The sequence below is a fragment of the Crocodylus siamensis genome, chromosome 13 (genome assembly GCF_052110815.1).
Source record: "Crocodylus siamensis isolate JL-2025a chromosome 13, ASM5211081v1, whole genome shotgun sequence".
NCBI classification, from domain to species: domain Eukaryota; kingdom Metazoa; phylum Chordata; order Crocodylia; family Crocodylidae; genus Crocodylus; species Crocodylus siamensis.
In genome coordinates, this window is record NC_143407.1 from 13,269,661 (window position 1) to 13,296,165 (window position 26,505).

The 26,505-nt window shown below is 50.3% G+C and overlaps 1 protein-coding gene across 7 annotated transcripts in view; it reads left to right on the top strand.

Annotated features, from left to right (window-relative positions):
* PPFIA4 (PPFI scaffold protein A4) overlaps positions 1–26,505 on the top strand; it is a 169,137-nt gene that overhangs the window by 72,256 nt on the left and 70,376 nt on the right. For all 7 annotated transcript variants that reach the window (XR_016439002.1, XR_016439003.1, XM_090026214.1 and 4 more), the window contains 2 exons: positions 25,482–25,583; positions 26,130–26,294. Coding sequence is in view for 5 of the 7 variants with exons in the window: in XM_090026214.1 (XP_089882340.1) it covers positions 25,482–25,583; positions 26,130–26,294 (267 nt within the window). In the remaining 2 variants the exon portion in view is untranslated. The remainder of the gene's footprint in view (positions 1–25,481; positions 25,584–26,129; positions 26,295–26,505) is intronic.

The window sequence follows — 26,505 nt, forward strand, 5'->3', positions numbered from 1 at the left end:
ACCCACGGAGCATCTGTTTCAGAAGAGGTCGGCCCCTTGTGTAGAGTAACTACCACTAGACTTTTGGGAGCCTGATTTTTCTGGATGCAATGAGCACGTGTAGCTTCTAGAGAACGTAGTAGATGAGGGTGCTCAATATCTCTGCGCATCAAGTCTGAAGTGTCTGAAGCTGGGCATCCAGGAACTGAAACCCCTGGAAATGTGGGTCTTCATCTCTGCCTTACCCAGGGGTGTAAGAGCTTGCCACCACTGCACTGCCTGGAAGAGCTTGATTGTCTGATTTCAGTACAACACTTAGCAAATGTAAGGGGTGTCTGTGCTCAGTGAGGTTGTTAACAGTCATTGTTAATTATGGATCAGACCCTTGTTTTCCACTTGTAATCATAGGACTTATGGCTCTCTCCTTCTGTTGCAAGTGGGTGTGTTTGCCAGTACTTTATGGAGACTGAAGGCAGGGAAGGTGCAAACTATAGCCCAGGGCACCTGCTCCTGTGTGAGGAAGCTGCTGCATAAGAGTCTGATCTTGCTAGACAGTATTAACGTTCTTAGTTCTTCCTCCCAGCATTTGCTACCCTGAGGAAGGATGGCCCAGTGGTTAGGGTGCTGACATGCTCAGCCACAGACTCCATGTGTGACCCTAGCAGCAAAAATCAATGGGACTCAAAGACCCAAATAACTTTTAGAAATATGGGCCCTTGCCTTTTTAGGCCTCAGGTAAACACTGCTCTATTTCCTGCAGGTGTGTGAAGGTAAATCAGGTAAAAGTTGTGAGGTGCTGGAATCCTACAGGAAAGGGAACCAGGGAAGTTTGATAGACTGACCCTTTGTTTGACTGGCTAATAGAGGTGTGTAGGAGATGAGGGAGGGGCTGGGCATCAGAGTCAAGTCACCTGGGACTCGCTCAGTGTAGCAAGAATGGATATGAACACCTCACCCTTAGAGAATCCTAACCAGATCCCCAGAGAGCACCGAGCAGCTCAGTGATCCTGGTGCCCCTTTCAGTTTGGTAACACACCTGGTTAAAAGGCAAGAGTGTTACTCAAAAACTGTGGTGGGGAACTAAACATGCTTAGTAGTTATGGCTTAGGCCTCAAATTTATATGCAATATCAAGACTTCCCTAGCAGGCTCATGACTTCTTTCGATCCTCAGATTGCAAAGTGCTTGGCAAAGGGCATCAGTAACATTATTGCCATCTTACAGATGGGAAAACTTAGGCCCAGAGTGGGGAAATAACTTGTCCAAAGTCACCCTGCAGGGAAATGTTGGAGCTGCAGTCTAGTGCTGTATCACTAGGCACCACTGCTGTTAGAATCTTTCTTGTCTGGTTCCTTGCTCATGGGTGGCTGTTTAGCTCAGCTGGTTAGAGCGTAATGATAATAACATCAAGGTTGCAGGTTCAGTTTCTGTTTAGACTAAATGATGCTTTGAGGTCGCTTCCAGTTGTACTTGTCTATGATCTATGGTTGTGGAGTGTTGTGTGTGGATTTTGCAATATAGAAGTAAGGCCATTTCTTTTACCTTTAACCTCAATACATAGAAGCGGATACAGCACGTACTAGACGGGTGAAAGGAGAAGCGCTGTGTAAGGGCTACTGATAAGATATGAAACTAGCTGAATCCGGTCAACAAGGAACCGTGAAAGAGGTACAAGGACTGTTTTTCTAGTGAAGCAGACTACTTGGCAAAAGTATATAGAACATGCAGTCACGAGGGTTAAACTTCGGTGTTCACGTGCACAGTGCCACCTGATTGGATAGAGTAGTAGTTTAGTTAGTAAATGATTGGGTATTTTTGCAAGCATGAGCCAGTGCTAATGTACTAACTAAGGTATAAAAGAAAATTATATCTAATAGGCAGCGTCCCTCCCCGGAGGCACCTCACTGCAGTGAATAAAAAAATTCTGTATCTGACTTTGGGTACTTGCTCTGTGTGATCATTGCCCCAGCCTAGAGCAAACTGCACGTGGCTTACGAGCGTAATTTGTAACAGGAGAATCCTTGTCCCTTCAGAAGGGGTAGAGTTTACTCCTTGTCTTCTGGGTAAAACGGAGTGAGGTACATGGTCTCCCTTGGTAGGGTAAAGGGTAAATTAGCATCACTTTCCCGCCTCTGTTTCATCCCATGGCCAGTGCTTCAGACTGTATTCAGGGGCCTGACTGAGCGGGGTGCTGGGGCTGATGGTTGCCAGAGGCCCTCTACTATCTCTTAGTTGTGGGGAGAGTGTTTACTCTGGGAGCCTAGGAAAACATTTCCCACTTCCCCTCCTTTCATGTGGGGGGAGGTCCTATGGGCCATTTCCCTTTCAGCAGTACTAGATATCAGCTGCTTTTTAACTGGAACAGGAACAGCTGTTGGTGGTGTGGGCTGGAAAGGGCTGGGGCACCTGAGCACATCTTGCAGTGGTCTGGGTTGACAAGTGGAAGGGAGAAGGAGGATGTTCCTAGCGAGCTGGTGTGGGGTTTCAGCAATCCCTGCATGGTGCAGACCATGGCTCCAGCCCCTGCCTCATGGCCTCCCTTCGGAAGGGGCTGGCTCTGCTCAGCTGTGGGCATGTGGAGACACCTCTGCTTCCAGGCTGATGAAGAGGGGATGCTAAGGAGCCAGCTCCTATCTGGAAGGCCTCCCAGTGACAGGCTAGGCAGCGGCAGCCTAGCCCAGAACACCCAGCAGGAAGGAGAGAGTGCTGCTTGGCCCCAGAAGCCAGGTGGGATTAGAGATGCTGCAGTCCAGCATCCCCAAAGCACCTCCTGTAACTCTAGGCTTGATTTTTTTTCTGAGCCCTCCTCCTCTGGGATATCTCTTGCTCCCCTGCAGCCTCAGCCAACCAGCAGCTAACCTGCTAGAAGCGCCAGGTGAACTGGTTTGGGCTCGGGACACTGGGAGGTTGACTAAGGGTGAGGTAGGGAAGTCTGATTCTTGATGGGACTGTCCCATGCCCACCCCGTTCTGTGCCCAGCCTCTGTTGTTAGCCTAGGTCTCATGAAGCTGCATCAAGATGTCTTGCCCGCTGCTGCTGTGCTGAGCAATACCTGCGTCCTGCATAGCCTCCTGGCTTTCTGGAAATCAAACTCTCTTGGTCTGAAAGAGCACAGGACAGGTCTCAGCCCTGACAGCCCAAATGTGATGCTGAGTGACTGAGGAGCAAGAGGCCATGTTTCAGTTGGTCAAGGGTAGGGGGGTCCTTTCATCCACTAGAATGGCCACAGGTCTGTGTCCACTGCTCTCTGTCATGTGCAAAGCCCTGAGCTGTACCGGCACTCAAAGCTAGGGAGCCCTAAATTATAGAGCACTAAACTCCTGAGACTCTCACAGATATGCAGGTGTTCAGCCCCTGTGAAGGAATGGCCATTCCTTCATTAGTTTGGCTTCCCTTAACAGCCTGTGTTGTTGCAGGGCCTTTGCTCCATTATAAGCACTGAGAGACAGCACGCTCCTGAGATACTGGGAAAAAGTTAAGCAGTCTAATGGTCAGTGCATGGGTCTGGGAGATCAGAAATCCTGATAGAAGTGTCATTGACTCAGTCACCTCGGGTAAATTGCCATTTCTCCATGCCTCAGTTTCCCTACCAGTATATACTTTCATCCTTCCCAGGTGCTCTGAATCAAGTTAGTTAATGCCTTAGTCATGGCCTAGAGTTACATGATACCCCCTCAGAGCCCAGACCTTTATCTGTGGAAGCCTGGGTTAGTTTTGCTATAGCCCAGGGCTAAATGATATTGGTGCTACCCTTTTGTTTCTTCCATCTTATATTTATGTATCTCATTGTTTCAGAGCACCAGGCCCTTCTATCCATTGCAAAAGACTATCGTTCAGCCACCTCCACAGACCTACCAAATGTTGCCCTGGGCAGAGGGCCAGGCTTCCTCTTCTCCATCTCATACCTTGCCTATTAATCAGTATTTTCTTTTTCCCCATTTTGGTCAGTCCCATCTTGTCCATAAGCCACAACACCCCAGCCTCGTTATATTCCACACTCTAAGTAATCTGATGGCAGAGAGCCGACTCCTTTTACCTGGCAAAGCACTAGCCTGCCCCAGTGCACCGTGTGTGATAAATGTCTGTAACAACAGCAGCTAGGTGGTTCTAATGGATGCAGCCCCAGACTGGGAGACATGGCTCCACAACTGCCCTATAGTGACCTTGGGCAAGTTGCTTCCCCTTTAGTGTGGCCTGGGGAATGAAAAGTGCTAGGGGTTATTTGGGGGCCTCAAGGGAAGGAGAGTTGTCTGGCAGGTGCTCTGGACTTGACTCAGGAGGGCCCTTCTAGTCCCATATTTACTTAGACCAACACGTAGGGGAGGGAGTTGATTGGTGTCTGCCAATGTGTTACAGACAACATAAGCAGCAGAGGAGTGGGAGCATCAGCATCCCCTGGGGTCACAAACAGTGTAGCCAGCCTCATGGATTTGGCACATCCTGTTTGAAAGGTGCTTGGGCTGAATTTGCCTTTCTTGTACTCTTGACTGTACCCAAAGCAGACAGCTGCTTTGCTTCACTACTGAATGCTCGGGATCATTAGTGCTCTGGAAAAACCCTGCAAATTCCTACTGTGGAAAACTACCATATCACAAAGTGTCTTTCAGACTCTAAGGGCAGATCAGCTGGAAGCTGCTTGTGCTCTGTCTGAGATTGTTCTCTCCCCTCCAGCACTGGAGGCAGCTGCCACAGCATGAGGAAATGGGGTGGGATTGTCCCTGCGAAAACCTTAGTTCTGCATTGTGGATCTCCTGATTGGGGCTAATTGCAGCCTGGTCTGTTGCAGGGCACAGCTAGTGCCAGCAGGTGGTGCTCCAATCAAGTAGAAACCCCCAAGACTGCTGGCAAGAGGCTCCTGCAGTACTAGAGGTGCCTCTAGGAAGCATCACTCCCAGTAAACACACCCAGCCAAGCTCTGAGTGGCCTGGTCAACATGCCAGGAAGCTGCTTGGCCATCTCTGAACTTGGTTGCCCTTGCCCACTAAGCTCTTCCAGCTGGGTCACTGTTGTCCACTATTATTTCATTTGTGCTTATTGCTAGAGCCACTGGCAGAGTGGTGGCTGTTCTGTACCTTCACATATGTCAAGTAGTATAACTGGCGCCTGCTGCATTTGCTGGAAGATAGCCAGAGCAAAGAGTGGTACGGGGTGTGGTTATACTATGCCCGGGTTGTCATGGTAGAGGCACTGTGCATCATAGCCAGGATCTTGGGCAGCATGGCTGTACCAGAGAGGGTGTCATAGAATCAATGAGTGGGAAGGGACCTAGACAGATCATCTAGTCTGACCCCCTGCCATGGGCAGGAAGGAGCACTGGGGGTGGCAGGTGTCATAAGGCCCCAGCCAGGTGCCTATCCAGTCTCCTCTTGAAGATTTTCAGGGAAGGTGAGAGCACCACCTCTCTGGGAAGCCTATTTCAGGCTCTGGCCACCCTTACCGTGAAGTAGTTCTTCCTAATATCTAACCTAAACCTATCCTCCCTCCGCTTGTGGCCATTGTTCCTGGTGACTCCAAGGGGGGCCCTGGTGAACAGACTTTCCCCGAGCCCCTGCTAGTGGCCCCTAATAAGGTTGTAGGCAGCCACAAGATCCCCCTCAGTCTCCTCTTGCGGAGACTGAAGAGATTCAGTTCCCTCAGCCTCTCCTCATAGGGCTGGCCACAAAGACCCTCAACCATACGAGTGGACTTCTCTGGACCCTCTCCAGGTTCTCCATGTCCTTCCTGAAGTGCGGCGCCCATGTCCTCCACGTCATGATGGGCAGGCTTTGCTAGGGGATAACTTACCTAGCAAGTGCAATAGCACACCATCAGGATATACTGGTGTTGGGGATGTGATAGGTGATGCATAAGTGCTTACACTAGGGAAGCAGAACTCCACACTGTCTCCACTACCCCTGCTGCTGCCAGGCATTGGGTCCAGCCAGCCTGCATCCCCAGGCCCTGCGCCCTGTTTTTGGTATAGAAATTGTGGGGGGGAAGGAGGGGAGGCATAAGACTCCCCATCCCTCCTCAACATGTTGCCAATGGGATGTGTGATGCAATGGATGAGAGGGACTTTGCACAATTTAGCATATGCCAATTCTTGCATCTAAAGTGCCCCTAATGTGATATGTGTGTAATGCATAACTTCATCCTGAGTTGAGGTATTTAAGGGATCTACTGAAATCTGCAGGGTTCTGGATGTTCAGCAGAGCTGACTTTAGGGAAAATGGTGTCCTGGTTGAGCTTGTATTTTGGTGTCCCTTCCCCACCCTGGCAAAGAGCAGCAGCCCCAAGTAGGTGTCTGCAGCAGTACCCAGGTGAAACAGCTTCCTTTTCAGCTCGGTGCCCAGCAATAAGCTCTGCTCCTCAGGCATGGTGGTGAGGGTGCTGGGAGCTCTTGGGAAGCACTGCCACTTTGCAGGCAGTTGCGAGCTACAGTGAGCTGAGCTGGGCCACCACTGCGCACGTTCTTGCTGCCTGCTAACTTGTGCAGTGTCCTCTTCCCATCTCTGAGTTGCACCACTTCAGACGAGGATTAAATTTGGGCCACGCTTCATAGCTCATGGCAGGGTAACTTCATTCTACTCCCAAGAGATAAAGCGATTGCTATGCAGTCCTCTAGCACCCCAGAGTGCCCCACTCCCAGATCTCCGTCCCTTCTGGTTGCCTCTTCTCCCCTGCCCACCGTCCTGCCTGCTCCTATTGCTGCTGCTGATATTTACTGCCACTGCTGGGAGGCAATTATTAATGGCAGCTGCCCAGCTCCTGCTGCAGGCATAGGGTTGAGAGGAAGCTGCCTGGCTCTGGAAGGAAGGAGACTCACAGCCTGTGGAGATGGGAGGGAGGAAGGGAGGTGGTGGCCTTCCTCTGCTTCACCCTCCAGTGCCCCCTTCTCCTGAGGGGCACCTGGCCAGCTCAGCAGCAGCCAGGGGAGGCCACAAGGAATCCCTAGGGAAAGGGGTGGCTGTGTGTATGTGTGCGTGGTCCCCCTGACCACAGCACCCTGAGCAGCCACCCACATTGCTCACTCCTAAGGCTGGCTCAGATTCTCATTTCTGTTCAGTTTTTGGCCTCAAGATTGTACCCAGAGGGTCTGTGAGGAGTCAGACATATGCCTCACGCTTAATGCTCCAGGAGCAGTGTGAAGCAAAACTGCTGTGTGGCTGCTAGGCCCCATCTAGGCCTTGTCTGGATGATTAGACCCTTCCTCTGCATGAGATCTCAGGGATGCCTCGGCAAGTCCTGTGTCCTGTTCAGTCTTCCCTCTGGCTGGATCAGCTGGATTCTTCATTCTGCTCATCCCATCCAGTCATGATGAGAGAGCTGCTCAAAGAGTGGTGGAAGCCCTGCCCAGGCAGGGTTGGGGCTGCCTCTAAACTTTGCCTTTGGTCCTTGGGAAACAAGTGCGATGCTGCCAGCCAGGCCACAAACTGGGCTATGCATTCTCCCCCAGGCATTGTCCCCTTCTCCAGCCCTAGGGGAATGAAGTGCCCCCAAGCATGACATTGTGTCCACGTGTGCACTCCCTTCTGGGCTTAGTGCCCTCTTGGCCCCCTGGGCAAGGGACTGCCAGGCACAGCTGGAGGCAGAGCATCCCAGGTCACCCTGACCGCAAGGGCTGCCCACCCCCTAGGCTGTTGCAGCCACTCGGATTAAGGGACTGCGCGGATTTAGCTTCTGCTCCTGCTCCAGCTCCAGTTCCTTCGTGTCTCTGCACAGGGAACATGCAAGCAAAGCAAAGCAAACTAGGTCACTGCCAAGGGACTCTGCATCTTTGTGCTCCTCTGGGTTAGTCCACAGGATTCCCCAGCTTGGGGCTCCCACTCACAGCTTCTCTCCTCAGCCATGTCTCTGGCTCCTTCGATTTGTGGGAAGGGATGTGATTAGCACAGGCAGCAGATGGGGAATTTCTGTGAGCTCCAAATGCTGCCTCCTGACGAGCACACTCCCAGTGACCTGGCGTGCAGGCAGGCAGGCTATCCACAAAGCAGCTTGCTGGCTGGCTCCAGCCCAGCGCAGCTCCTCGCAGCTGGAGGAGGCCAGTGTCCTGGGTCCGCAGCAGGGCTCTCTGGCCCTCAGCCCTGGAGAGTCATGTCTGCTGCCCCCCCTGGCCAGCAGGACAGCCGATCTGCAGCTCCAGTTGGAGATGACGCCTCAGCATGAACACAGAGAGCAAATCCATAGCGATTCCTCTGTCCAATGGGATTAACTTCAGCATGTTCATGTACCAGGTAAGTTGTCATAGCTCTGCAGGATGTGTGGGAAATTCTCTAGGCTCATGTGCCTGGTGTCTCATCCTGAGCCCCTTTGGGACCTCACTTCTAGGCAAACACTTCTCTGGTGAGCTGACTGCTCCCACCAGGTTCTCCCTGGACCCCTCTGCAGCATCTGTCTTTCTGTGCCTGCCCTGCACCTGAAAGGGAGATGGACCTCTCCCTCCTCATGGAAGAGAGTGGGCAAGCTGCCAGGCATCCTGAAAAAAGCCCCCCTCTCGGGCAGCATTAGGCCCTTATGGCCTCCTCCCCAATGCCACTGCATAAAGCATTGCATTTATGCCATGTGCTGTCTGTTGGTGCCTGTTTCAGATCATGTGTGCACAGCCCCTTGGTTTTTGGCAAACTCATGGCAGAACTTGGCTCATGGTTTTTTTTGGGTGCAGGGGGGGCTGGTTCATGTTGCCTTCCAGTGCACATGGGGGGTGGCACTTTATACCACATCCCAGGGTGTGTGCTGGGTGCTTGACTTGTGCTTTATTCAGGTGCAGAGGCCCCTGTGCTCACTTGGTGTTGCAGGTGGGAGTGGGTGATCCTTGGCATATTCCAGTAGGGCAGGGGCTGGGAGGCTTGCTGTACAAATTGGCTCAAAAGAGTCTACCCATTAGTCTGCCTTTGCTGGGCATCTGTTGAAGGCAGAAGCTGGCAAGCAATGCTCTGGGCTCCCCTGCAAAACAGAGCTCCATCCTGCCCTTCCAGATAACCAGCACACTTGGCACCCAGCTCTTACTGTGCCCCCCTGCTGCTCCGTTCAGACCTGGCAGCAGGTCAGACTCGCTGTGTGGCAGGATTGCACCAAGGTTATGAAACAAGGGAACCCTTCCTATGGGCGGTCGTCTCCCAGCAAGGGCTCCTGGTCTGCAGCCTGGCCCTGAGACCCATTGTCTCCAGCAACAGGCTGAGGAGGGAAGCTCTGAGGCTGAAGGGAGGCATCCACCCTGTAGTGTCAGAGGTGTGACCTATACTTTAGTTAGGGAGAGTTTGACATACCTGATGCCCATGACCTGCCCTGACTGCCTGTTATATAAGCAAAGAAGCTGGGGGCTGGGGTGGGGGATACTGATTTCCTGAGTCGGAGCAGGGTGATAAGAGTCAGCGACCTTGGACTTCGGCGGTCTCCTCACTGTGTGGTGGAAGGTCTTGGTGGGGCTCACAGCCTTGGGCATTCAGACCCTGGAGATGGGTTGCTGGCAAGGAGAGGGCAAAGGGGCGGTTGTTTCTTCTGCATATGTAGGGCCAGTGGGATGGCAAGGCTGAGGTCAGGGCTTGGATGGGAGCTGAGTCCTGTGCAGAGTCCCATCAGGATGGGGTGCGGGGAGGCTGTGCCGTGCACTTACAGGACCAGGGAAAGGATCCATGCCTTCTGGAGGAGAACTGTGCCCTGGATACATGGGTTGAGTCTAGGAGCTACTGGACAGAGGACATAGACTGTGCATCCTGGGTCAGGGGACGGCCATGACCTGAACATACCAAATCAAGGGATAGATGTGGCCAGCACATGGGATGGGGAGGAACTGTGCTTTGTGCAGGTCTGGAAGAAGAGCCATAATCAACAGGTATGGGGGTTGGGTAGTGTCTGAGGAACCTGTCCCTTAATGAGATGGAGCCAGTCCTGGATTCACAGGATCAGAGAGGAGAACCATATGTGTATGGGGGACTGGCCGGGGCATGCAGGGGCCATATCCTGTGTAGATGGGTCTAGAGCCAGCTGGGGGAAGAAAAATATACCCTGCTATACAGAATTGGGACAAGGTGGGGAGAAGCTGCTTGCAGGAATGGGGGTGAGTGGGGACCCTCTCTGGGGCCAGGACATGAACACTTTCCATATTGTCTCCCAGGGCCACATGGCCCAGTGCCTGATAAACAGCGGGGTGCTGTGATTTTCAGGTTGTCAGGCGTCTTGCCCCATGGTTTGCCCATGTCGATGGAAAGATCCTTGGATCCCACGTGCTGGAGCCCAAGCAGTGACTGCATGCCTGTAGCAGAGTCATTCCCCTAATCTTTGCGGGCCTGCCTCATCCCACAAAAGGCAGCTTTTCTGTGTGATCTCCCAGGGGCACTAAGCAGCCTTAATACTGCTTACATGATTTGTTTATTCAACATGGGAGCACAAAACACTGCTTAAGCAGACTGAAAATGCTCTGCTCCAACCTCTCCCCTTCCCTGTCTTTTGGGGGCTAGTGGCTGAACACTGATGCTAAAGCACTACACAGCTGCTTTCACCAAGAGCTGCTCTCTGTCCCTGCAGTAGGGCCAGCATGCACAGCTTGCTTCCAGGCCAGGGTTGCCCCAGTGTGCTTCTAGAGTACTGCTTATCCCATAACCTCATGGCTGCTGCGACTTCCTGCCTGAGGCTTCCCCCTCCTGTATCTGCTGTTGGGCGCTTGCTGTTGGGAGCCTGCTCTGTGCACACTCTGCACCACGGTCCATCACATACCCTCGGACTTCAAGGTGGGCCTGTTTCCTGCATATCCTTGTGGTCAGGGCTCAGAACATGCATTCAAGTTCCTGCCAGGGTCTTTTCTTTGCAAGAACCTTCATGGGAGCATGGTATATGCCTCTAGGGTCAGCCTGAGCTCAGCCAGCTCCCCAATGAGCTCTTGTCACCAGCATGTGCTGTCTGGCTCCAGCCTGCACCTGCAGCTGGGACTTGTCTGCATTTTGCTGTTGAATCTGGAGTCTGTTCTCAGGAGTGGAAGCTGCAGGGAGATGGCAGGCCGTGCTGGGACTGTGCTCACACGAGTAATTAAACTTCAGGGTGGAAGGATTGCTTTGACTGCAACCGCTTGCGGGGATGGAGTATCTCTTGTTTTGTGTTTGTACAGCCCCTGCCACAGTGCCTGGGACAGGACTGAGGCTTGTAGGGTCTATCACAATGCAAATAATAACAAGTGAGGAGGCCAGGTAGCCCACTGTTTCCTAATGGATGCCTGGTGCCAAGCAGAGTTGCTGTATGTAGTCTGTCATGAAAAAAATGCATTATATCTGGGTGAGAAATATGGATTGGAAACACAAGCACTTGGAACTTGTCTTTCAAGGTGTCTAGTGTTTTCTGATTAAAAAAAAAAGTACTGGCAAAAGTTTTGAGGCAGGTAGGAAATTCTCTTTGGGTCTAGTTTAGTTCAGATGTTCACTTGCATTCCTGGAGGCAGAAGTTAGACTTAGGGAATGAGAAGACCTAGGGTCAGGCCCTTCTTCTGTTAGAGATGGGCTTGAATGGACCCCTTTCTGCTCTACAACAGAGAATTGAATGCGACTTGGAAATAATCTGAGCCTTAGCACTGAATGGAAGTTTAGAAGCCATAATACCGATTGCTTTGGACACGCTTCTTTTCCAAATGTCCCTTTTGTGCATATTGGGCTAATTCTCCCATATAATGCCAAGTCAATAGTGCTGATTTCACAGCATAAACAACCTTTCTACATCTCCTTCTGTTCACAGACCAGGCCTGTCAGAAACAATCATGCCAATTAAGTGCCTGAAATGAGATTAATCATGCAGATGGATCCAATTTATTCCTTGAGTTCTTTTGCATTAGAAAAATGAAAGCATTTCTGCCATGAAATGAAGGCTTTTGCTTGCTTTGGAAAAATCATACCACATTCTTGTTCATACTACAAACAGCACTTGGAGAGGCAAAAGATGGCCGTTGTGTGATTGATGTCTTTGTACATTTTTTGTCTTAAGACTTAAATTTTATCCTTTCTCCAGAGGCTGCCTCTGTGATTCAATGAATTGCACTAAGATCTTGCTGAAAGTTGGAAAAGTCCATGGATCATGGAGTATTCTTAAAGTGCTGCTATCTGTCTTTCCTTGGTGATGAACAGGGATCCAGGTTTTCCATTTGCCATGGAAAAACATGGTAAAACATGGATTTTCTCATTTTAAGGAGAAAAACCTGGATTTTTTTCCTTTAAAGGAGAAGAACTTGGGAAACGGTAGGTTTCCCCTTGCAGGCTGGCAGAGTTCCTGCCCATCCCTTGCAGGCGGGTGGGTGGGGGGTGATCAGGCAGGGGGTGCCATGTGCATGTGTGGGAGCACGTTCCTCCTGCCAGGGCAGTTGGGACCCCCATAGTGAGGGAGAAGAGGGAGTTAAGCAGGGCTGGGGCTGCTGCCGAGCCCAATAAGTGCCTAGGGCTTGGGGGCTTAGGGCCTGGGGCTGGCATGTGCAGCCTGGCAGAGAGTGGGATGGGGCCACAAGTGGCTGGCAGGTGGGGACAGGGCTGGGTCCCCACTGCTACATGCACTCCTGGGGGGGGCACATGGGGCATGTGTCCCCCAGATTTGTACATAGGGCAGAGTTGGCTGCCTGCTGTGGACTTGGACTCCTTGCCTTGCTGCCCTCCACCCAGGGTCTGCACGGCTTAGCAAGTGGGACCTGGTGCAGCAGGGCAGAGCGGGGTGGGTGGGGTGGGGAAGCACGATCCTGCTGTGAGCCCCACACTGCTTTGTTCAGGCACCCTCTGCCTGCCCAACAGTAATGGGGGTGGTGGCATGAAGGGCACCTTGCCGTGGTGACACGGAGCTCGCAGCAGTGGCACCTGGCCTCACTGCGCTGCCATGCTCGGTCCTGCCCCCAGGCGAGGGCAGCAGGATGGGAAGCCCAGACCCTGCATGCCACACCTGCCCCACACACACATCTGGCACCCTGGGAGTGCATGTAGTGGCTGGGAGCTGGCCCACATGGCCAAGCCCACAGCTGTCTCCACGCCCCCCAGGCTCTGCTCCAGCCATGCCGTCCACCACAGCAGCCCCCGCCTCTCACGGGCAGCAGCCAGGCCTTGGGTGCTGCTGTGGAGGGGAGGGGGCTGCAGACCTGGGTCTCTGGCCCCGTAGCCCTAGCAGCAGGGCCTCCCCTCCCCTCCCTTCCCCTGGGCAGGGTTGGGGGGAGTGAGGGGCACTGGCAGGGTCCGGGGGGCTGTAGGTGGGAAGTGAGGGGTACTAGCTGTGGGGGCTGTGGCTTATGCATGAGGGGCAATGGCATTGGCAGGTCACCAGCATATCAGGGCTGCTCAGTGCCACAAAGCAGTGGGGAGGGGGACAGCTGCAGCTGGACCCACATCCTGATGAGCGAAGGGGGCAGGGGAAGCTCTGATTTTCCATGATAAAAAACCCAAAATCAAACACCAAAATGTGCAGGTATTTAGAATGTATTTTATGATAGCAATTGAGGAACTGGTAGGCTTGCAAATTGCTTTATAATTGTAAATATATCAATAAAACATTGTGTTCAACTTGTTGCCGGCATAAGGTGCCCGAGGGAGGCAACAATTGGGTTCATTGCCCGGTGTGCGTCACGCCAATAAACACACTGGGGGGAGAAGTAGACAGAGTTTATTTGAGCTCAAGTAAAAGGCGCAGGGAGACTGTATGGTCTCAAATCCTGCGCCCCTAGCCCTGCAACAGTGTATATTTATACCCTGGTCACTTCCAGCAGTATTTTTCCACTAGCTGGCTCCCGCCCCCCCTTTCCCTCCTCCCTTCTCTCTCTGAGCGGTGTCCTTGCATTCCACAGATAACAGTTTTTAGGGAGTTTCAGCTTGCTTGCTACCCATCCTGTTTTCCAGCGTTACAGGAGGTTACAAAAAGTTCGGGGGGGGGCCCTGGCTCGGCTGGGCCTAGAGCTGAGGGGCTTCATCAACACTCATGGTCTTCCATCCCTCTGAGTTACCTAGGGTTATGCCCAGTGACACCAACAAACCGATACCTATAATATATGCGGCATTTCATTATAATCATGGAAAACAGCAGATTTTGCAGGTTTTAATCAGAGAATTTGAGGGTGGGCGGGTTTGTTTCTTGTTTGTTTGGGTTTTTTTAAATCAGAGAATTTGCAATTTTTAAAGAGAGAAAACCAGGATCCCAGGTGATGAACATTAGGTAAGATTACACTCCTTGGGTACACACAGAGTAGGTTATAGCCAAGAATCCCAACAAACAGGACCTGCAGAGCTCCTGTTGGTGGTCCTTGGCAAGCTGTCTAGTCACATGGTCCAGACTCTTTCCCCTTGCAAAGAAAGATCCTAGGTCTTAGGTGACAGGCAGCTTATAGTGATAAGAATTAAATCCAATAAGGAGCTGTGTTATGCTCCATTGGTACAAAGCAGGTAGTAATTAAAAATAATTAGCAATTAGCAGCCACAGCACAGCATTGCATGGTTCATAAAGTCAAAGACAGCTTCTGGCACAGGAGGCCAGAAGGGACTATTTTGATCCTTTCTGCTGCTCTTCCACATGGGACCAGCCAGGAATTTCACCCAACAATACTTCCATCAAGCCCAGACCTTATGGTTGAGCTAGGCTCAGTGGGGAGTACCCAACTTTGATTTTAAAAGCTTCAGAGAACAGTGGATCCATCAGGCCCCTTGGTAACTTTTCCCCAATGGTCCCTTCCCTTCACTGGGAGAAAATGCACCTTAATTGCCAACGCACTTTATTTAGCTTTAGCTTTCAGGGTCTTGTTAAGTTTGTGTCTGTTAAGTAGCTCTCAAGTGTCTAAAATGTTTTCCATTGAGATATGGCCACTTGCCTTTTAACCTTTCCATAAGGAAATCTGAAAGCAGTGCCGTTCATAAGTCTCTTGCAGGTTTTTTCCTGATCTCAGATCATTCTTGTTTCTCCATCTAATCGTTTCCAGTTTCTCAGCATCTCTTCTGAATAGTGGACTCCAGGACTTGGCACACGATTCTCCCATATGACACACACACAGAGGTCCTTCTCTTGCCCTTTTTCTGCTTGTTATTACCTTCCATGCATCTCAGAATTACATAAGCCTTTTTAGCTGCAGCACTGCAGTGGGTGCTGATGTTCAGTTTGTGGCTTCTGTGACCTCCAGGTCCTTTTATAAGTGACTGCTTTCCTGGATTCAGCCTCCCCATCCTGTAACTGTAAAGATACAGAAAGAGACAAATTTCAAAAGACGCAGAGTTACACCCCAGGATAGAGCAGTTCCATGAGACACAACATTAACAAGAATATCCAACAGTTCAGTACCACTTTTGCTCGGGAGCACTCAAATCACTTCACGAGGGAGGCCAGTCTCATCATTCTCATCTTACTGATGGGGAACAAAGAAACATGGGTGGTATCACTGGGTGCCCAGGGTCATGGATCTATTGTTTATTTGACTATGCTTTCATGAGCTTGGAGTGACCAAATTTCTTTTCTCTGATCTCAGACAGGTCTCACGAGGACCCTGTTATTAGTTTCCTAGCCCTGTGTATCATTGCTGTTAATTTGATCTAGGATTAGGCATCCATGTTTCACTTCCTAATCCATGTCTAGGTATCTCTTTTGTGCAAAATTGTTCTTCTTGTAAAGATCTCAGAGATCTTTTAATTCCACTTCCAAGGAAAAGGGATTTTCTGAGATTTAGGAGAATGTTTTGCACAAAGATCAGGGGAAAACCTGGGACCTTGGCTGCAGCTCAGCCCCATGGCAGCAGTTCCACAATAATATTTGTGTGGATTGGGCAGTTCAGAGCCCATGTCCAAGGGAGTCATGTACGTTACAACTGTAGATGCCACCAGTCTTGCATCTGCTTGATAGTCATCTTTCATGTCCCCTCTGAATTTGGCTCATAGTCTTAGACCAGGAGATCTTGCCTGCTGTGGGATCAAAAGAGGAGGTGCAGCAAGAAAAGTGGCTAACTGTAGGTGCAGGTAAGTGCAGTCATAGATTGGAAGGGACTTTGGGAGATCATCAGGTCCAGCTGCCTTCACCAAGCAAGAAAGATAACTGGGGGTCAGGTGACCCCAGCAAGGTGATTTGTCTAGTCTCCTCTTAAAGATTTCCAGGGTAGGCAATTGCACCACCTCTGGAGGGAGCTTATTCCGCAGTCTGGACACCCTGACTGTGAAGAAGTTTTTCCTAATGTTGAGCCTGAATCCATCTTCCAGGAGTTTGTGGCCATTGCTCCTAGTTTTCCCCTTGGGTACCCTGGTGAGCAGTTGCTCACTGAGCCCTTGATGTACTCTTCTGGTGTAGCGGTAAGCTGCTACCAGGTCCCCTCTCAGCCTTCTTTTCTTCAGGCTGAAGAGTCCCAGATCCCTCAGCCTTTCCTCATATAGCTTGCTGTGTAAGATTCTGATCATACGGATGGCCCTTTGGACTCTCTCAGACTTGTCCACGTCCTTGTTAAAGCGTGGTGCCCAGAACTGGAGGCAGTACTCCAGCTGCGGTCTCACCAGTGCTGAGTAGAGCAGAAGAATCACCTCCTTGGTTTTGCTGGAGATGCATCAATTGATGCATGCCAGAGAATTATTTGCCCTACTTGCTACAGCATCCCATTGCCAGCTCATTTATACTGTTAGAGTATGTTAGATTAGCCTCTGCCACAGTTTGCACCTACCCAGCGTGGATCCGATTAGAAGTGAAATATGTTCCTGTCATAGATCCCATAGCCTAGTAATTCTTAATTAGGGTGCCACAGCATCCTGGGGTGCCATGAGATGCTTCTAAAAGTGCTTCGGGGTGCTGCTCAGTATTGGCACTGCTAGATGTCCATATACCTGCACATGATTCACAAGATAAACCCAGAGATTTCAACTAGGAATCCATAGTGTCAATAATATTCTGACCTGTTGTGGCCTTTCTCAGTTCTTTGCAACAGAAAAAATGCTCTGTTATTTTTCCACAGTCAAAAAATAAGTGAAAGCTAAGTGCTGGCATTTTCTGAGGGGTGCCTTGGCTCTAAAAAGAAGTGCCTTGAGTTAAACAGGTAGAGAACCACTGCCACAAGGGGTTTCTTGCTTGGGACCTCCGCCTCTCCACACTCTGAGCACCCCTTGAAGCTATCCCAGGTACAGTTTCTCATGGGGATGATCCATCACACAGGGTAAGAAGACTAGAGAACATAAAACCTGACATTCACTGACTCGGAGCATAGGCCTATCTTTCCCAGTATCTTGGGCCACACAGTGGCAGAGAGTGGATGCTGAGAAGCAGTGAGCAGAGAAGTGACAGCTGTCACTGTCAGACCCCACAGAGTTGGCTCAGACCCTCCCTGGGGGCAAGAAGACACCAGATTCCTTCCCCTCTCTGTGTGTGATCAAGCCAGCCTCTCTCCAGGATGGCTGGGGGACTCAGTCCACTTCCCTTGCAGCAGGGGCAGCGGGGATTGGCATGGTTGGGAAGATGCTGGAATAGAACAGACTTTTCCTTGGGGGAGTAGGAACCAGGACAGCTGATTTCCAGCCTAACTTCTTGTATTACAGGATTTCCACATGGAGCCCATGTGCCACCCAGCCCTTCCCAGACTCTGCCATGATCACACTTAGACAGAGCATTGCTCCTAGCACAGAGCTGATGAGGATGACACCAAGCACCAGTTAAAACTCCCCCATCTTCCCTTTCTGCACCCCGTAAGGCAGTTTGGGAGAATGATGGCTTCTGAATAACCACAAGGCACATTCCAGGGCTCCCCTCTATGGGACACAGTGGCAACATCGGCTCTTTCAGTGATGCTGTACCAGGAAACAAATTACTGGTAGAGATTAGGAGTCAGAACTGGACAATAGCCCGAGAAGGCCTCATTGATTGAATGTGACTGGGACAAGAGATTCTTTTCCCTCCTGTTTGATCTAGTTTAAACAGTTTCCAGAGCACTTCTGGCCCCTGCTGTGACCTTAGCACTGGTTAATAACACGCGGGGCAGGAATTGTACATGTGTGTATGTGTGTGCTCCTGATTTTATTATTATTATTATTATTATTATTAATAATAATCTTCTTGTCCCTGGGGATGACAAGGTGGATTTGCCGGAGCAATCTGCACAGTCTCTTCATCCTGTTAGTCTTGCAGTCTGGCCCTGCATTGCAAGCATCCTCATCCCATCCCCCACTCCCAGCAGTGCAGGCTGAGCTAAACGGGCTTTTTCCTTTCTGGATTACTAAATATACAGTGGTCTCGTGACCTTTTTTTCCTGTAGCTTAATACACCGCGTGGTCTGTTCTTTCCTCACAGAGGTGCCTTACCAGAGCTGCAGCTAGTGTTGCTTTCTGCAGTGTTTTGGCTCAAGTAACCATTCAGTATATTGAGTGTCTCCTGCCTGCTGAGCAACAGTAATTCTTTCTGAGTGGCAGCAAGTGACACAACCTGACTAAAGGGTGACTGAATGACACAACTGTTGGTGTCCTGCAAACCTGCCACATTTTTTAAAATCTCAGTAGCTGGGGAAAATGGTTGGCAAAATGTGTTTCTTCCTCTGTAAATGGGAATGACGTGCTCTGCAGTGTCATTTATATCGATTTTTCTCACTGGTGTAAATGACGCCGGGATCAGAGCAGACAGACAGGCAGCTCTTAGAGAGCAGCACAGTGGTTCTCAACAGAGGTTACTTCTGCGGGTGCCCTGGGGTGGGAAAGGATAAGCACTCGCTCTTTCCCACCCAGTCCCCTGCAAGAAGAGAAACACAGACTTGTCTCCTGTCTCCTGTGCAAGAAGGTATGCTCATGGTTTTCCCTGCCTGGCTGCTCTGGGAGGAGCTAATTGCTTCCTCCTTCTCTGTCATCCCTGATCCCGTATCAGGAGTTAGGTGCTGCAATAAATACATTCATTATTGAGCTTGGGTGCTGCTCAATTCACAGGAATTATGGAGAGATCCCAGGAACTTAAAAAGGTTGAGAACCCCTGAAGTAGGAACTGCAATACAGCTTCTGCACTAGGTGGTGAGGATAATATGGGTATTCGTAACAACCTTGGGACAAACTGCAGACAGGTGCTGTTTCCCCCCCAATTTTACTGGGATAATTCTGTAGTGGATTTAAGTAAGTCTCACCAGAAAAGGGTTGTACGTCATCTGTCTATGCCTTTTTACAGGGCGTAAAAGCTGATTACATTGGTGTAAGTGTCTTACATGCCCAGGTCTAGGATTTCAAGGATTTGCCCAATGTGTGTAACAAGGCAGTTTTAGTCACATGCCTCTTAGCTGGAGAGAGCCAGCTCTAGCTTTCTGAGTAGGCTGCAGAGGCCACAAAAGCTGTTTTGCAAGACTTGAGACTCCTGTTAGTTCAGCCATGCATATATGCTTGGGGCTGGTCTCAACATGCTTGGGCAGGCCAGTAGCAAGTGTCAGGAAAGTGGTGGAGACTAGCCCAGATGTTTATTTATAGGGCCTTCAATTTGAGGTCCTGCGGGCTACCATCATCACAAGACCTGTGTCTGTCGATGGCAAGCACTAGCATCACTTTAAACCATTTTCCCCAGAGTGTTCCAGCAGATTAGGGACTTTGTAAGCAGCGTCTCCCCAAATATGAAACGGCCATCAGAAGGGGAAACATAATCAAGATGCTTAGGGGACTCCAAATGTGTGACATGGCTCACTCATGCTTTCTTTTTACTGGATCTCACAGGGCCCCTACATAATCTGTGGGGAGATGCACTCAAGCTGCTGGCTTTTCGCAGAGCCTTTACCATAACACCATATTCCTACAATTTGATGGGTATGGAGAATGGCTGAGCTCTTGTTCGCTGCGCCTCTTGCTCCAACATAGTGAATTGTGAGGGTATTTCTGATGCTGGAGAGCAGGTGCAAGAGCCCATCATTCCCATGACACCTGCTTTAAAAAACAAATTAGTGGTTATATGTTAGTCATCCATGATGCCGTAGGAAGCAGCTGATATTTCTTACTGAGATAGAGGATAAGTTAGAAAATATTGCAACAAAACAGCCAATTAGCACAGAACCCTTGACAGGAAGGAGAGAGAGCAGCAGAAAATCCATCAAACAAACAGCCAGGCCTAACTGTGGGAGAGGGGAGGGTGTCGTTAGGATTACAAATAACCACTTGCTGGGCCCTTCAGAGCTGCAAAATAAGGATTTAGATAGGGTTTGACATGCACCAAACAGCATGGCTGAGTCCATATCAACAGGAGCCCACCCAACTGATTCAGTCTGTGTGCAGCCTTCAGATTTTGTTTCTGAGCTTGATTAATTCTAAAAAGTATATAAAATATTAAATAGGACAGAGGTAGATCAAGTGCCTGCCTCACATCCCACATAGTAAACAATTATTAGTCTAAAAGGGGGTATAACCTCAGTCAGACTCTAAACAGAGGGGGAAAAAATGAGATGGAAAAAGTCATTGCAGAAATAGCACCTGTGTGGGATGGTTGTGAGATAAAAGCTAATCCAATCATGCCCTGCACATCAGGGAGGACAAAACTCCTCCTAGCTTGACAGCTCACTGGGCAGTGTGTTACCAGAAGTATTCAGAGCCTGCCAAAAGGGAGCTATTGGGCCATCCCTTCTCAAATTCCCACACATGGTATCATGCCTTCTGCATTAACCTTCCTATCTTTGATGCAAACACCTAGTCTGGATACCTTTAGGAAACGCTTGGATGCTTATTTACAGTGCAAGCACCTACTCTGGATACCTTTAAGAAGTGCTCGGATGCTTATCTTGCTGAGATGATTTGACCCCAGCTGACTTCCTTCCCCTTGGGCAGGGAGCTGGATCCAGTGATCTCACAAGGTCCCTTCCAGCCCTAATGTCTATGAAATCTCTGTACTACCCCAGCTGAATATGGCCACCAATAAGAAATTGTCTTTTCCAGACTTTCTCTATTGCAAATGTGACTGGGACTTTCTCCACTGCAGTGCACCACCACGTGCTCTGCTCCATGCCTGATGATGGGCGCCTGAAGCTTCTTTCCCCTGTCCACCAATCTTTAATATTATTCATCGCTACTGCAGAAGTGCTCAGGGGCCCAAATCCAGATTAGAGTACCACTGAGCAAGTATAACGTGAAGGCTGTAGAAAGCCGTGGTCCCTGTTATAAAGATCTACTGATCCATACGTCTCCTTTATTCTGTTAACCAGTGGAGTGGCAGGGACAATGGCATTCTCTGGCATGCGATTAGATGTCAGCAGAGACGGGAGATGGGTACTCCAGCAGTTGTGAAGAGGGCTGGCTGAGTGACATGCTCTGTTCAGTTCCCTGGCAATTAGACTAAAATGAGGGAGTGGGAGGAGTCTTTTGGGTTAAGCCAAAGCAGAGATTTTTGTTTGTTCATTTATTTTGGCAATTAGAAAAGTAAGAAAACCCCAAACATTTGGGGTTGATTAAACTTCTTCCAACATCTCCCAAAGCTTCAGTGTTTTATGAAGCAACATGGCAGCAACCAGAATGAAGGAACTGAGTATGGCTGGTGACTTATTTTGTCCTGCTTCTGCCAGGGCCAGGCATTCAACGCTCCAGGAAAAGGTACAAGGGGGGACTGTACAAGGAACAGCTATGGAAGAACCTGGCACAGAAGTTTGCTCCGGTCACTGGGTGGACCAATAGCTTGAAGCAAGAGACATAGGCTGGTTAAGAAGGGCTCTGTCTCCTCCTCAAACCCTGTTAGGGGAAGATGGGCCGAGTAATGGAGCTAGAGAAACATTAAAGTAACAGGGGAAGGCAAGACTCCTCTGCAGTTTATCCAGCCAAAATCCCTTCTTCTCTGAGATTGTTGAAATGGCCTGAGTTTTGTAATCCCAAGTGCTGTGCTTGAGAAATGTCCTTCTTTATTTAGGAAGCAATTTATATTAAATCACTACATTTGGCATTTGTTTTACTCCCTCAGATATGGTCATGAGGCACTGAGGTCTCCTGGCCCGAGCATTGGGCTGGGGCTCAGGAGGGCAGGTTCCATCCCAGGCTCTGCCTGGCCCACTGGATGACTTTGGGCAAGTTACTATTGCTCTCTGTGCTCTCTTGGTTCCTCGGAGCTTGTGATCTGACTTCCTCTGAAAAACACATTTTCATCTGATAGCTGGCTAAAAAGTGGGACTCTTGTTTTCATTTCCTGGTTGAGAGCTGTAGTAATGACCTGAAGCATGTTGGACAAGGCACTTAGACTAGCATGCACTGTCAGCATGGTCATGACTTGTTTAGAGCTCACTTGAAGTCCTATCTTCAATCCAGAGGCAGCCCCCCACCATCTCTGTCTTAATTTGGTACAGTAAATGACTCATCTGTTCCTCCATCGCTACTTTTATAGAGGTCACATCTTTGTAGGGCTGCAGTCACCTTTGCACAACCTGTGAAACATTTTGGCTGAGATTTTCCTGCATTATGCAGAGGCTCCATCTCCCTGTAGTAGCTTCATGAATGAGATAATTAGCTAATCCCTGCAGAGACCAGCGCTGGGGATGAGCATGAGAGGTATGTTGGGGCCTGTTGGAAGCAGTACCCCACACCTGCCCAGTACTCAGCCTCTTGCTCTCTCTAAGGCAGAAGTGTCACAGCGCCACATTTCTCTCCAGTTACACTAGTTAGTTTTTACATAGAGCTATCAAGCAAACATAATGAGAGCTGACTAGGCAAATGCTGTAGCCCTCCATACATACTGTGCCTGAGGAGCTATGGAGACAGCTCAACACCCTCCATGCCATTTCCAGATGCTCTCTTCATACTTAGACTTGCAGTAAAAAATCTGGAGATTTGGCCTGACCAAGCAAAACACCCCATTTTTATTACATCCAATAGGTGCTCAACATGATTCCTATTTTCTCCTCCTTTTGATCCGCTGCTTCCAGGTTTGAGACTCAAACCAGTAATATCTCCCCTCTAGTTTCTCCAGCTGGCTGCTGCAGAGGCAGGTGTGCTGATTGTCAAATGCAGCACAGAAAAGGGGACTGGTTCACTCATGAAGGAGCCTGGTATTCATTTAGCTTAGCTTAGCTACACAGCTTTACAGACATTACACATAAGCCAGTTTAAGTGATCAGAAACAGGTTTAAACCTGTAACGGAACAGACATTCGGTGTACATAAACCAGTTTCAAAATGGCCAAAACCGGTTTGAGATAAACCTGGTTGAATGTAGCACCAGACTTAACTGATTGAACTGAAGCTGGTTTGTGCGATGTCTGTCCCAGACCTCTTCCTGGTTTAACTTAAACCAGAGTCCCCCAGCATCCTGTCATGCTTGCTGAGCTGGGCTCTGCTCCAGCTGGGCAAGGCTGGTCCTGCCCCTCTGCTCCCCAGCCAAGCAGTGACAAGCAGGGGCAGGGGTCTAGCTAGAGAGGGGTTTAATTCCCTCCTCCCTGTCCCACCAGCATGGACCTGAGCCAGGTCTGCCAGTCACTCCCCACTCGCTGCTGCAGTGGTGGGCCGGCCTGGCCCCTGAGACTGAGGGGGCAGGGAGGGAGGTCACTCCCCAGAAGCCCCCACTGCCCCTGGGTGAAGCTGGGTCTGCCCACCCCAACTGCTGCTTGCTCCCTGCTTGGGGCAAGCAGCAGAATAAGCCCCCTCCCCCTGATGCTGGAGGGAGGGAGAATAACTCCTCATCCCTGCCCCCCACCTAAGGGGCCCTGCCAGCCGGCATCTGGCCTCCCCCGTCCCCACCCCTGCCTGCTGCAGTGGTGAGGGGGCAGTAGCATGAACTCCTTCTCGGTGGGGGGCCGTGCTGCAGGGCAGACAGAGCTGCAGCAGACTGCACACAGCAGCACCAGGGCTTAAAGGGAGCCAGAGCCCCCCCCAGCATGGGAGCCAGAGCCCCCCCCAGCGCTAGTGCTGCTATCGTGGTCCACTTTCTCTACCCTGCCGAGCGGCCCCTGCCAAGAAGAGGCTTATGCTCAGAAGAAGAGGCTGCCCCCGTTATGGTCACTCCCCCCTTGCCACTCGAGCAGCTGGGCAGGGGCAGGGGCAGGGGTGGGCATGGAGCCAGGCACCAGCCGGCAGGGCCCCTTAGGCAGGGGACAGGGGTGGGGGTTATTCCCCCTCCCTCCAGCATCAGGGGAGGGGGCTTATTGAGCCACTTGCCCCAAGCAGGGAGCGAGCGGCAGTGGCAGTTAGGGTGGGCAGACTCAGTGTCAGTCCCTCGAGGACAGTGGGGTAAGGGGAGGAATAATCCCCTTCCCTGCTCTTCTGCCTCAGGGGCCATGCCAGCCTGCCACTGCAGCAGCGAGGGGGAGGGCCCAGCTCAAGTCCTTGCCAGTGGGACAGGGAGCGGGAATTAAACCCCTCTCTGGCACAGCTTCCCTGCAGCCAAGGGTGTGCTTTAGCGCCCCCTGGCACTTGGCTTGCGCAACTGCAGGCATCTGCCTGCATTTCCTCAGTCCAGAGGGAATGTCTGTACTGTACAAACTGGTTCAACCTAGGCAAATTAGACTAACCTGATTGAATCAATTTAGGCTCTGGCTTTTTGAATGTCTGTCCCTAGCCATAAAGACTGTGAACACCCAGAGCACTCAGACATCCATCATTAGATACAGGTGTGTGAAGATGCTGAGGCTTGAGAACAGAGCTGGAAAAAGAATCTTCTGTGTTGAATATTTTATTTGCCCAGCAATGTAGGTTTGAGTTAATTGAAACTTCTTGCAGATTTTTGTCCAAACTGTTGAATTGTTTTAGCAGAAAATAAAATAGGGGAAAATTCTTTGAAAAAGTCAAAACATTTTAGTTTCAGAAGCAGTTTTGGAATGAAGTATTTGCATAATATTTCAATATCTATTTAAATTTTATTAAAAGATTTTAGAACCTCAATTTTTAAAATCACTGATAATTAAATGTGTCTTTCAATCAGAACAAGTGTTTTCCCAGTTCAGGCAGTGAACCAAAAAATCAGTTCATTGCACAGCTTGACCTGACAGAGGTGGTGGTTTCTTAAGTGTGGTGTGTTGGTGGAGAAGGTATTATCTCTCTGGTTGCACATGTGCATTTGTGAATGGGGAGGATGCTGCATGTTGGTTTAGTTTCACTGTGTTGTTTTAACTAATAACTCATAGGCTGTGAGAGGAGGACATCAGCGCTTTCTTGTGTCATTATACATCGATAAAATATATAAATTATGGGACACTGTTTCCTCTCAAGGAAAAACCCTCTTAGGAGCCATGGGATACAGTTCTTCCCAGCCTGACTTCAGGCTTTTCCTTTGGCAAATTGGTTGTATTTGCTAATTCTTTGGAAGTGAGCGGGGTGGTTCATTCATTTCCACAATTTTGCCCCAGTCTCATAAATGTCAGCAAAACTGTGGCAAAAAAATGTTTCCATACTGCATCTGCATAGTGCATCTGCCACCTTCTCCCTTCCTTTCAGTGTCTCTGCTTCTTGTAGGGGTCTCAGAGTAAAAATTCCTCTTACATGCAGGTCCCTGCTGCTGAGGCCATGGTGATGGTTCTGGTGAGTGTTATGGGACATGGCGGGAAGGAAGCTGGCGAGGAGCATCCAGCTCTGTAGCAGTAGATGAGAGAAGGACTGCATCTGGCTTCCACACCTCAGGCCAGCCCTGCTAACTCTCTGGTTATGACTCTTTGCAGGAGTTTGCGACGCTGACAAGAGAACTCAATGCGTGTCGAGAGCAGCTGCTGGAGAGAGAAGAGGAGATTTCCGAGTTGAAAGCTGAGCGCAATAACACGAGGGTAATTCATGTCCAGTCCTAGACCTGTGACCCAGCTGCTCCTGAGATAACCTGTGATCTGAGGAGCATAATTACATGCCATTGATCCCCATCCCAGGAACTAGTGGCACCAGAAAGAGTCAGACAAGCAGCTGCTGGGCTAGCTTCCTCTGTCCCAGCTTTGTCCATGCTCTTCAGGTTCTTGGCTTCAGTGTTTCCCTGCTCATGGAGAAGCTGACAGATTGCGGGAGGAAAGATTCCCTCCCTGGAGCCAATGCCCACCCTGAAGAATTCAGGAGAAGGGCTCACCTTTCAGCCATGAGTTCGGTAGGGATTTGGAACAGTTTCTGTAACACCTGCTAATTTCCTACTATGGCCTCTAGGACCTGCAGGATTCCCACACAGTTTTGCAAAGGAATGTGAGGCCTAGTCTATAGAGACCCCTGCTAGCCCAGTCCTGTTTCAGCTCTACAGCCTTCTGCAGCAACCCTGCTCCTTAGGTTCAGATCCCTTCCACCCCCTCAGTCCTGTGAGGTGGTAAAGGCTACTTTCTCTCCCTCTCTTGCAGCTCCTGCTGGAACACCTGGAGTGCTTGGTTTCTCGGCATGAGCGGTCTCTGAGGATGACTGTGGTGAAGCGCCAGGCCCAGTCCCCCTCTGGCGTCTCCAGTGAAGTCGAAGTTCTCAAGGCGCTGAAGTCGCTGTTTGAGCATCACAAAGCACTGGATGAAAAGGTGAGGTGCACTGCTGTGGGGCCCCAAGACAGCCAGGCCCCTGCCCACATTCCACTCCCTTTCCATAGCCAGTGGCCCAGAATCCAAAAGCCTTCATCTGTATCCAGCACTAGAGCTGGCTGCCCAACTTCCAGCTGCTCCCAATATGTAGCTCTGTCCCTGTGGATTGGCAGAGTTGGACGTGAGGCATGTGGAAGGGTAGCTCCCATCA